Source organism: Paramormyrops kingsleyae, chromosome 23 (genome assembly GCF_048594095.1).
Source record: "Paramormyrops kingsleyae isolate MSU_618 chromosome 23, PKINGS_0.4, whole genome shotgun sequence".
Taxonomy (NCBI): Eukaryota; Metazoa; Chordata; class Actinopteri; order Osteoglossiformes; family Mormyridae; genus Paramormyrops; species Paramormyrops kingsleyae.
In genome coordinates this window covers 5,152,914-5,165,290 of record NC_132819.1, presented here as the reverse complement: position 1 = coordinate 5,165,290, position 12,377 = coordinate 5,152,914, and the positions used below count along the sequence as shown (strand labels likewise).

Sequence of the window (12,377 nt, the reverse complement as noted above, 5' to 3'; positions counted from 1 at the left end):
TCAGGTTCAGAGACTATAAATCCAGACCAAGATTTTGTATCTACCAACCAGTTGATCATAATGAGTCTCAGTCACATAGTACTCAACTGCCTGGTAGAAACGTATTTTATGTGCATTTGTGCCGATATGACAAGAAATTATCCTGCATTTTAACCTCTACACTGCAAATGAAGTACGAATTAACATATAAAGGTTACAATGCACGATAACTTCTTGTCACATCAGCACAAATGCACATAAAATACATATAGATTCACGCTGCTACAACAATCAATTGCCGCATTTATCGCTTTTAAAAGTGAATGCGTACTTGGCTACCAGTTATGTCAATCCCTGCTTAGAGCTGATGTGAATAACATTGATTGTCTTGTTACAATGGCACCTGTCAAGGGTGCCATTAAATAATAGGCAAGTGAACAGCCAATTCTTAAAGCTAATGTGATGGAAGCAGGAAAAATGGGCAAGTGTAAGGATCTGAGTGACTTTGACAAGGGCCAGATTGTGATGGCTAGCTAATTGGGTCAGAGCATCTCCAAAACTGCAGATCTTGTGGGGTGTTCCTGGTAGGCAGTGGTCAGTACCTACAAAAAGTGGTCACACTTGCTGTGTACGGGGCTGCATACTGCGAACTGGTCAGAGTGTCCATGCTGACTCCTGTACACCTCCCAAAGCATCTACAGCAAACATCTGAGTGTCAAAGCTGGACCACGGAGCAATGGAAGAAGGTGGCCTGGTCTGAGGATCCATGATTTCTGTTACATCATGTAAACAGCCAGGTGCATGTGCATCATTTACCTGGGGAAGAGATGGCACCAGGATGCACTATGGGAAGAAGGCAAGCCAGCGGAGGCAGTGTGACGCCCTGGGCAATGTTCTGCTGGGAAACCTTGGATCCTGGCCTTCATGTGGATGTTACCACCTACCTAAACATTGTTGCAGACCAAGTACAGACAAGTTTCCCGATGGCCTCTTTCTGCAGGATAATGTTTCCTGCCACACTGCAGAAATTGTTCAGGAATGGATTGAGGAACATGAAGAGTTCAAGGTGTTTATCTGGCTTCCAAATTCCTCAGGTCTCAATCCGATTTAGCATTTCTGGACCGTGATGGACAAACAAGTCTGATCTATGGAGGTCTCACCTTGCAACTTCCAGGACATAAAGGATCTGCTGCTGACATCTTGCCGCCAAATGTTATGTCTTGGTGCTTTTAATGTTATGGCTGATCAGTGTCCTTGAGTCATCAACTAAACCCAGCAATCATAGCTGAAGGTCCATTATGGTAATAAAGACTTCTCTACCTCCAAAACATTCAGTTAAATTGCATTTAAATTTGATTTGCAACTCAACCCTCACCAAGAAAAGCTTAGTGAAGAATATGAAGCATTGACTTGTCACACTTACTGAATGCTTTCCCTCAAAGCAAAGCTTACTGCTGGAGAAAAATGGGCAAACAGATTCACTTGCAGGGGATCAGACTTCTGCTTCCAAGGCTTAGCTGCAGTGAGCAGTAAAGCAGCAGCCTCACAAATAGATTTGCACCAAAAGTGCAAACTGTGACTCTGAGCAACACGGATACAAAGCACTATTTATCAAGAATTTCAACAGGAAGTATGGTGGTTAGGGCTAGAAATGCAGTCTCAGGGGTTGATGCTGATTCTGAGATGCTGAAAGCACATACATGAGAGGTTTATGGTCCAGACCTCTCAGCTACCCATACCACTTACAGCATCCGCGACCCCCCCCCAACCACCCAATATGAAAGGGTAAAATGAGGTGAGAGAAAAAAAAGAAGTCATGCAACAGTGATGACCTACAAATTTGAAAAAAACTTTAAAGCGATGCCGAGGGAGGAAACACACCAGAAGGTGTCAAGCCTGAAGAGGCCTGATCAGAAGCCTGCTTCTGCGAAAGGCAGCGCCGTCCTCGGTGTCAGCTCGGGTAAGCACACCCACGCAGTGACTGACAGTCTTCCTGTGACCCTGTTTTTTACCAACAGCCCCCGGACGCAAGCCGAAGGTGTTTAAGCGAGTTTTGCTGACATATTACCTTTTTTTTCTTCCTTTTTCGCTTCTGTCGTCATTAAGAAATTTTAACACCGACAGCTTACATTCTATGTGGCACACTGGGTTAAGTCTCGGCTCCTCTAATCAAAAGGTTGCTGGTTTGAGCATCAGCCCAAGCATAACAGTCTAGTCTGGGCCCTTGAGTAAGGATCTTAACCCCCTGAAATGCTACAAGGGCACCAAATAAAAGGCGCCCAGTTTCGCACTCAACTGTATATATGTCTTAAAGGCGAGCATGATGGTATATGCATCATTAGGGGGCCAAAAAGCATAGATGCTGCATCACTATTCATTCTGTCCTGATTATTATCGTTGAATTGTGCCTTCAGAATGTACAATATATTGCAGAGCCTTCAATGTCAATCGTCAGTTACGTCACAGGACCCACGACCCACAAAATAACAGCTCAAGAGACCCACGAGCCTTTCCCCCGTGGTACATACCATCCACCAGGGTGGGGGATCCCCACAGAAGATCGAGCGACCAGTATTGGTCACAACGGAATTTTCTCACAGTTCATGAACATATTCTGGAAGTCAACCCCCCACGTTGGGAACCCCCCCCCCGCCGACTTACATAAACAAAACAAGATCAGGCTTACACCGCAGGGTGTGTAGCAACTATTTATTATTGCTCTGTATTTTTTTTTACATCATGTTCTTTCATCAAAAAGTCCATACCTTATTTGCATTATTTACATATACCTACATATTTGGTCATGTACAAGGTGAGCATAATGTAATGTATTACAATTGTTATATATATATATATATATTTTTTTTTTTTTTTTCTATCAGTTGTACATAAACAGGGAGCGTTTGCCTTAAAGCTGATAGCTTTGAGTTTCCACCCTCTGGTGTGCTGAGCTATGGCCTGACGCCGGAGCCATTCCCCTATAGATCATCTGTGTCTTTGTCTTGTCCAACAACCATAGAAAGAGCATGTATTCTCTTTTCCCAAAGCAGCCCCAGTCGGATAGTGTTCACTTACGCCGTTCATTCCAATAGCAAACAGAAAAATCACACAACTCGCACTTATAAACCACACATAACTGCATTTGGCTTCACTGTCTGTAGCTTTTCTAGGGGTGGAGAAAGCGGAAAGTTTGGTGCCGCGTTTTAATATTTTGTCCTTGAAGGTTGAGTTTCTTACTTTCACCAACTGGAAACACAAGTGCCCTTCACTGTTACAGCAAGGGGGGGGGGGGGCAGCACAGAACATCACCAGGTGTCTCATAACTAGGGGCGGGGGGGGGGGGGGGGGCGCTTTCTAAGTCAAATGCAGGTCAAAGTCTAGTACAGTGCTTATGCAAATGCCGAGTGGAAAAGCCAAAATCCCAAAGAGCAGATTAAGCAAAAGCTCTTTCAGAAAACAGGAGAGCAGTGACCTTCCGATAATGTCCTAAAGGATGGCAAGTGTCGGGTGGATCTAAACTTCTGCAAAACTACCTGGGGGTGGGGAAAACAAGTCAAGTAACATCACAGTTGACAGGTAGGAGTGACACTTCCTCTTTAAGGCTGAATAATCATGTGGTCCGGATCAAGTTGCTTTATCTGGAAGCTGTGGAGCTCTCAGCCATGAGCACCAGGAAGCACAAAGTAAACGCAAGTCATGGGCCTTGACTGCAAGCACTGCATCAGTGGGCAAGAACATAAGGAACGAGGAAGAACCAGCCCTTGGGATGTTTATCTCTGTCACATGAGCGGTTTCTGAGTGGACGGGCAAAGCTGCAACAATGCAAACTGCAGTAACTGAGCCAGTATCTTTCTCAAATTAGACCCCCCTCCCATATGAAAAAAGATAAAACTGCTGGAGGATTCTTTGTAATTTTGGTTTTCATTACGTGGGCGGGAAGGAATTTGGGGGGGGGGGGGGGGGGGGTTTGTGCAAAGAATTGGGGAAGGATTATTCTGCTCAATGCACGTTTGTAGAGGCCCAAGAGGAACATGCAGGCTGGGACAGAAAGCAGACATTCCACACAGAGAGGGTGTGAACGTGACGCCGGGCCATACACAGCGCTCAGGAATGTGACCGTACAGCCTGTGCTAGCAAAGTAAGGACTTGGTGTTAGAAAGCCAACACAAAAGAGCTGCAGAACAGTGGGTAGTATGATAAGGACAACAGCTGTACGACCACACAAGGGGCAAAGAAAGGAAAAATTCTGCAAATATGCCACTACAGGGAAGACTCCAAAAACAGAATTTCATATACGAGAATAAACAAATTGCGTTCTTGCTGGTGCGGGTTTGGACATTTTTCAATATTTGCTGCAGCAGCATTGTTTCCTGAATCGCTTAAAAACATACAACATACAGCAGTTTTAAATACTCGATACTTTAATAAATTTTATAGAAAAATAGATTTGGTAATCTACATTGTCACACACAATTTTCCGGAAAAAACAGACCAAGTCTCACTTCCAGAAAAAAAAGTGGGTTATAACATATACAGTTAATGTGTTTGCAGGACTGCAGATTCATTGTCAGCAGGTGACGGCACTCAAACATGTGAAGACCAAATGGGGGGAGGAGAGAAGAAAAACCTCTCCAAGACTGCTCTTACTGCTGCTTCTACTCCAAGCCTGCGTCTCCCCCCGGCATGACAGTCCACCTGCTGAGTCTTGCATCCAACCTTGGACTGTGCATGACCCGGGGCTCAGACTAGCTGTTTTCTGACTGTTCCTCTGATAAATAATTGAAATCACCTCATCAACAGAGCAAGTCCAGCCCCCAGGCTTGCAACTCCTGCAAATGCCACAAGTGCATTACGCACAGTGGACTCTGGGTCTTCCATATAGAAGAAGTCTGTAAATCCCTCCTGTATGTGGGGGAGAGAGAAAGAATGTTGTAAATACTAGAGGGAAAAAAAATGCAGTTTCTGCAGCCAGTAGGTCATTCCCCATGCACATGCATAACAATACTAAACTGGGATACTGACAAATAGCAGCTGCCTGCTCAGATGCAAGCTGTAAAGCAAATTGTGAAGGTGATTGGGGGGGGGGGGGGGGGGGAGTTAAGTGACACCCAACAACTAGCGGGTGCTGAATAATGCACATGCACCACTGGTAGGGGGGTGTCACTGCTTGCCAGTGAGGTGATAACAGGGCACAGTAGGTCTCCATGGCATAAGCTCATATTACAGGACTTGGGGAGGAGGGGGGGGGGGGGGGGGGGAGGAGGGAAAGGACAGCTTGTATTACTGGGACAACAATGAACACAGGGAGCAGCCAGACAGCCTCAAAGAAAACGGTTCTGCATGAATACGAAGATCTAAGGCACTGCACTCACCCAGCCATTGTTACGGTTTAGCCAGTCCCTCTGGTGTTCCAGCAGGTAGCAGCTGATCCGGCTTGCCACATCATCCACGCAGTTGGTCTGTCCGTGATCTTTCAGGTACTTGCACACGACACCCCCAAACGCTATCAGGCTGGCGATGCGACCCCAGTTGGTGACCTTGTCACTGAAGATTTCCTCAGCCACCTTCGTGATGAAACTTGTGTCGTCCCCACGCTTATCCAGTTCTAGTCTTTTAATCATGCCTAAAACGGAGGGAAATAAGCAGACACGTTGTACATTGGCAGAGACCTAAAGAGTGGCGTTCGGGCAGCTGCCTAAAGACTGGCAACCTTTGAGACTTTGCATAACTCCCAGACTGAATCACCACCACTCACGAGCATGACAGTCACTAGGCAACTGATAGTTCACTCCACAGCCATCCAATGACACAGAGGCAAACCCAGCACATTACATCAAACAGACACAGAAAAATAAAATATTTCTTAAAAATAAATATTAATATGATTCAACTGGGGATCAGAAACAGGAGGAGGACCTGTTACCGCCACCACAACTCCTACTTGCCTCTCAGGCTTAGCAAACTCTCGCTTTCACTTCAGCGCAGGGTCGCAAATTTACCATAATTCCCAGAATTTTGCAACCCAACTTCAGCAGCGGTTAAGAAGGAGAAGTGACCCCAGAAACTCAGAAATGCACTGAGAAACCAGGGCTAGAAGCTCTACAAACAGCAACTACAGAACACTTCGTGGCTGTGGGTAATGGGGCTACTGACTATCATCAAATAACCACTTGTTTCAAGCTTTCTTGCATGAGTTTCGAAATATGCAACGTTTTGCTATAGAGAAAGATAAACACGCACAACACAAAACATTATTTTAGGTTGTAGGAAGAAATTTGCATAGGTCGGTTGGGGGGGGGGCACCGCAACGGTGCTTACGAGAGCAGTTCAGTATTTGTGTACAGCGAGGTAAATCCCCTTGAAGAGAAACTAGACTGCACTGGGTGGCTCTCGCATACGAGGGAAACTTCAACGACTGAAAGACATAACATTTCAAAAACTTAGAGATAAGCTCATTTTGCCCCTAAAACTGCCTGCTTACTACACACTCCGTGAAAATTGCTGCGCGGGGGCGATTAATGAGCGAAACGCCCCCTAGACGCACAACACTTCGGAAAAAATCTAAAATTCTTAGAATCAGACGTAAGCGGAGCTTATCTGCCTGCAAAGCGAGAGGTATATCGCCACAGCCAGGAGACGAGCGGCGAATAGGAAGGGCAACGTCGAGTAGGCGACGCGATGTGGGAGGCCCGCTTTCATCCAGCGTTATAGATATACGGCACCAGGAAGCGGCGGATACTAGCAGGTCCAGGATGGTTAATCATAAGCACACCATAAATTAGCCAGTCGTCCCAAAGATCGTAACCCAACCACACAGAGTGTAACTGAGCAACGGGTAAAGTATTCACCTAAGATAAGTGTAGCCCTCGGGTTTCCATTAGAGTTAAAAAGCAACAATGTGAAATACAACGTTACAATGGTGAAGTTTACATATTAAATTTCCCGTTTCAGGAAGTATACTTACTCGCCACTAACGGCTCGGCTTTTATCTCTTGAATTACTCAGAAACTTTGCTACGTTGTCTATTTAAGAGACGCTTTTATCCAAACGACGTACAGCTGAAAATCAGACAGTCCCCGGATTAAAAGAGCGTTAAGGGCCTAAATCGGGGCCCCCGCGAAGAAATCACCCGATAAATGTGGGTCTTTTGGGGGAGACTCACCATTGTACGCGATCAAGTGCTTTCCTATGACAGTCTCCGCCACTCGTCTGAGGACAGGGTACGCTTTGTGTCGGCTGGCTGAGGCCGGGAGGCCGCTGTAAGTCCGTAAGAAGGTCCCGATAAGCTCATGAGTCTCCTGGCTGAGCCCCCTGTTGGGAAACGTCAGCATTTTCTCGTAGTCCGTCGGCGAATCCGGCGTGGACGGCAAAGACCCGTCTTCGTTGCCCGACGCCCGTAAGTGGTGTTCGCAATCACGCCTCTCTGTTTTCGGCGCTCCATGAAAACGTTCGCCTTCATCCAGACTGTCCAGCTCCTCTTCGCTTTTCGCTTTGAGCGGGGCTACGGGCAGAGACGCCGATACAAAGCTGTAGAAGCCGTTCTGCTTCACGCCATTTTTAATGCCAGGGCAGAGCAAGCCGGTGGCAGTGGTACGATTGATCAGATTCATGTTAAAAGTGAAAAGGTACCTTTATGCTGGGTACGCCGGAAAAAAAGAAATACGGGTAGATTTGGCAGCAGTTTCAGCAGACAAAACCTGAAGCGGAAGTCGAGGAGCGAAGCACATCTATGTAAAGACACCCAAGTATGCTCCGCCCTCTGCCACTTTTCAACAAGGAAAGTAGCTATTGGCTACTCTCCCAAAAGTCGCTGAAAGTTTTTAAATGACAAATGACACCATCGCCTCGTTTGCATAATGTGACTGCAGGAGACCGGAATAATGGGAGAGACAAAAGGTGGTTAAACACCCTAAATACGTTTAGAACTACAAATGAACTTCTGTCGATTCTTGTTTTTTTATATCACAATTCCAACCCTGCTACTTTATCCGGACTTGGGACCGGCAAAGTGACCCCAAAGACACATTATTTTCTGACCAAGCCAGTGGCGGATTCGCGCATGCGCGGTTCATTTGCAGTCTGGACGCGGAGGGGCTAACATCTGCTCTGACTGCAGCTGGGCGGGGCTGCTGCCCGAGGACTGTCAGCCAGTGAGGGCTTTGGGACGGGAGAGGAGCCCACGGCAACACCCGCTGCTCGGTGAGAAGAGTAAGAACGATACGTGCTTTCACGTCAGAGTCTCCAAAATTCTCCAGTAACACCAGAAAAAGTCGTTAGTCGCTTTTTTAAAATCGAGTCGCTAGAGGGGTCTAAAAACTCGCGAAATATAGCGACAAAGTCGCCAAGTTGGCAACACTGGCTCCGCCTTTTAAACACACCTTTCATTGTACGTGAAATATTTTTCATTGCATGGCAGTTAATACATCATATAAAAACATCTATATAATAGACCACTCTACGTTATATAATAATATTGTTGTAGAATTAAAAAGAGGGCTCTCCCTCCTTGCTTTGAAGCTCACCATGGTAACCTATGCTGTGTTTACAACAATTGAAACGGACCTCCTCTAGATATACACGGCAAAAATTTCCCGATAGTCCTTTCGGGAGGTTAAATTGCTCTCGGAACCACCCCTTTTATTTAAACAAGTCGTAGAGCGGTATTCTCTAATCACCCCTGACTTAAAAAACCTTGTGTAGGAGAATAATGTTCAGAGTTTTCATGAATGTGTAAAATAAGTTCATTGTGCTTCATCATCCTCTCGCCTGAATTATGTCAAGCAGGGTTGTAATATTTATTTATCCTCGGTTCTTGTGTTCATGAACTTTATATTTAAGTGATTTGTTCTTATAAAAGTCTCGTTATAAATAATTTTTTTTGCCATGATTGTGAAAACAATGTTTATTAATAATGACCACCAAAATACAGGAGATCCGGAGTCAAAAATAATATATTACTAAGTGAATATATAGCTTATTTTCCACCACTGCAGTCCTTGAATAACTCTGAACAAACAAAAAAAACGTCTGTGTGTCACGTTCAGGCAATAGGCGAGCCGGGAAGCAGGCGAGCGAAGCCAGGAAGTCCGGTAAAGGGGTTTATTGCACGAAAGACGGAGAACAGGCACGGACATCCACGGACAATACAATGACAGATCTGGGGTACACTGACTTAGACACGGACTAAATACAAGAGACAGGCTAAGGGTAACGAATCACAGGTAAGAACAATCAGGGAATCACACGAGGTAACGAGGTGGGCGTGGCACACATCGGGAGTGGACGGAGCGGGACGTGACATAACCCCCCCCCAAAGGCGCGCACACCGGGCGCGCCCGAGAGGAGGCGACGGACGGGACGAAACCGGGGAACAGGACCTGAAAGACAAAAGGCAAAACATCAACCAAAAACAGGGAACAAGACAGAGACACAAAACAGGAACAGGGACGAGACGAAGGACAGAACCCGACAAAGAACAGGGAAAGCGGACAGACAGACCAGGAAGGGAGACACAGAAGGGGAGACAGGCGGAACAAAAGGGCCAGGAGTGAACGGAGGAGGAACAAAGGGACGAGGAGCAGAGACAGGCGGGACAAACGGAAAGGGAGGAGGAACAAGGGGAGCACGAGGGAGCCCAGGCAGGCGACGGGCAGCGGCCAGAGGGGCCGCAGGCGGGAGGGAGAAGGGAGCTGAAGGGGACCACCCAGGGGCCAAGGGAACGGGACGAGGGAGTGACGGAGGGGACACGGAGGGAGCAGGAGGGAACACCAGTGCAGGCGGGCAGGAGGGGGAAGCCGCGGCAGGCGGAGGCGCAGCCGGAGCCGGCGAAGGCGCCGTCCGACGCCCAGCCGGAGCAGGGGGGCCCGGAGGCGACCGACATGGAGCCGGAGGAGGGACTGAGGACCGGCACCGAGGATCCAGGGGGGGACCCGGCGGCGACCGCCGACCCCGAGCCGGAGGACCCGCAGGCAGCCACCGAGCTACAGCCAGGGTGGCGAACGGGCGAGCCAGGGGGCAGGGCGGGCGGGACCCGGGCCCTACGCCTATGTCCCCGTCCTTTGCCGGATACAGAGAGGCGGGGTCCTGGGGGGCGTCGGCTTTGCCGGGGTAAGGCCGAGTGAGTCAGATCCTCCCTGGGGACAACAGGCGAGGCTGTAGGTAGGGCAGCCAGCAGGGCCGCGGGCAGGACGGGAGATGCGGCCTCAGGCAGGGCCGCGGGCAGGACGGGAGATGCGGCCTCAGGCAGGGCCGCGGGCAGGACGGGAGATGCGGCCTCAGGCAGGGCCGCGGGCAGGACGGGAGATGCGGCCTCAGGCAGGGCCGCGGGCGTGTGGCCAGCAGGGGGCGCCTCGGCGGGCACCTCAGGCAGAGCAGAGGCAGCAGCAGGCGTGCGACCAGCAGGGGCCGCCTGGGCAGGCGCCTCGGGCGTACGGTCAGCAGGGGGCGCCTCAGCGAGCGCCGCCAGCACGCGACCAGCAGGGAGCGCCACAGCGGGCGCCGCCATCACACGGCCAGCAGGGGGCGCCACCGCGGCCACCATAGGCAGTTCAGGAGCCGGCAGGACAGGCGAGACGGGCAGGTCAGGAGCCGGCAGGACAGGCGAGACGGGCAGGTCAGGAGCCGGCAGGACAGGCGAGACGGGCAGGTCAGGAGCCGGCAGGACAGGCGAGACGGGCAGGTCAGGAGCCGGCAGGATGGGCGCCGCCATCACGTGGCCAGCAGGGGGCGCTGTCGCGGGCGCCGCCATCACGCGGCCAGCAGGGGGCGCCGCGGCGGGCACCGCGGGCAGTGCCGCAGGCCGAGCGGTGGCAGCTGCAGGAACTGCAGGCAGGTCAGGCCGGACAAGAGGGACAGGCGGGACAGGCAGTGCCGCTGGCAGAGCGGCGGAAGCTGCAGCAGGCGGTGCCGCGGGCAGAGCGGTGGCAGCTGCAGCAGGCAGGACCAGCAGGACTGGCGGGTCAGGCGGTGCTGCAGGCAGATCGGCGGCGGCAGCAGGCAGCGCAGCCGCGGGCAGATCGGCGGCGGCAGCAGGCAGCGCAGCCGCGGGCAGATCGGCGGCGGCAGCTGCAGCAAGCAGGACAGGCAGGACGGGCGGTGCCGCTGGGAAAGCGGCAGCAGCAGCAGCAGCAGGCGGTGCCGCGGGCAGAGCGGCGGCATCAGCAGCAGGCGGTGCCGCGGGCAGAGCGGCGGCGGCAGCAGCAGGCGGTGCCGCGGGCAGAGCGGCGGCGGCAGCAGGCAGCGCAGCCGCAGGCAGATCGGCGGCGGCAGCAGGCAGCGCAGCCGCAGGCAGATCGGCGGCGGCAGCAGCAGCGGGCGTTGCCGCGGGCAGAGAGGCGGCAGCAGCAGGCAGCGCAGCCGCGGGCAGATCGTCCCAGGCAGGGAGAAGCGAGCAAGCCCCCACGAAGAGCGTCGGGGCAGCTTCTTCGGCTTTACCCCTTCGCTTCTTCTTCTTGCGCCGCCCGGAAGCTGCAGGAGGCTGCGACGTTGTCTCAGTACAGGCGAGGGGCTGGAACCGCTTCGCCTTGAATTGGTGGACCAGCTGGAGCAGCAGGGAGCGCACCTCCGCCAGAATGCGCTCCTCTGTCACAGGGTTTACTTCCTGGAGGAGATCCCGGCTCCGTTCGACTAAGCCGAATAGCGTGGGGTCTTCCTGGATCTCCGGCTGCTCTCCCCAGTACGCGACCTCATGCAGCAGGACGAGCCAGAGGTCGTCGCCCTGCTGCGTCGCATTGTTTGCGAGATCTGTCATTCTGTCACGTTCAGGCAATAGGCGAGCCGGGAAGCAGGCGAGCGAAGCCAGGAAGTCCGGTAAAGGGGTTTATTGCACGAAAGACGGAGAACAGGCACGGACATCCACGGACAATACAATGACAGATCTGGGGTACACTGACTTAGACACGGACTAAATACAAGAGACAGGCTAAGGGTAACGAATCACAGGTAAGAACAATCAGGGAATCACACGAGGTAACGAGGTGGGCGTGGCACACATCGGGAGTGGACGGAGCGGGACGTGACACTGTGACTCACCGATACATTTTATTTAACTGGTATGCATAATTATGAACCTAATGAGAAATTTTCGTGTAATTTTGCTATAAATATATCAGTTCTGGTTGCTGAAATGCGATGGGGGCGCCGGGGTAAACCTGTCCACGGCAGTTAAGTCTAGTGTTTTCTAGAACTGTCAAGGTTTTGAGTGTCATAGGTAATATGGAAGCTGATTGGCTTATTATACAAAAAGACCTCCTCTTTAGATTTCAGTTACTAGTAAACTTTCATTTTATTAATAAATCACTTTATTAATTAAAACTGTAGAAAATACAAAATGATGGTTTGTAAACACGGAGATGTCCACGGGGTCTAAAATAAGTAGGCCTATAGATTTAAAATTGCAA

General features: G+C 50.6%; 1 protein-coding gene across 1 annotated transcript; it reads right to left on the bottom strand.

The window, feature by feature from the left end:
- Positions 1 to 4,382: 4,382 nt before the first annotated feature.
- On the bottom strand, positions 4,383 to 7,706 carry LOC111860667 (induced myeloid leukemia cell differentiation protein Mcl-1-like). The gene is made up of 3 exons (XM_023844571.2): positions 7,142 to 7,706; positions 5,352 to 5,602; positions 4,383 to 4,881 (listed from the first exon to the last, which is right to left on the bottom strand). The coding sequence occupies exons 1-3, from the start codon at positions 7,587 to 7,589 to the stop codon at positions 4,765 to 4,767; spliced, it is 816 nt and encodes a 271-aa protein (XP_023700339.2). The 5' UTR covers positions 7,590 to 7,706; the 3' UTR covers positions 4,383 to 4,764.
- Positions 7,707 to 12,377: the final 4,671 nt, after the last annotated feature.

Bases quoted from the DNA above. Each gene is read 5' to 3' on its own strand.
- LOC111860667 (XM_023844571.2), bottom strand. From the start codon at position 7,589: ATGAATCTGATCAATCGTACCACTGCCACCGGCTTGCTCTGCCCTGGC. The intron at 5,603-7,141 runs GTGAGTCTCCCC...CCTCCGTTTTAG, and splicing joins GCACTTGATCGCGTACAATG to GCATGATTAAAAGACTAGAA. The intron at 4,882-5,351 runs GTGAGTGCAGTG...CCCCACATACAG, and splicing joins TAAACCGTAACAATGGCTGG to GAGGGATTTACAGACTTCTT.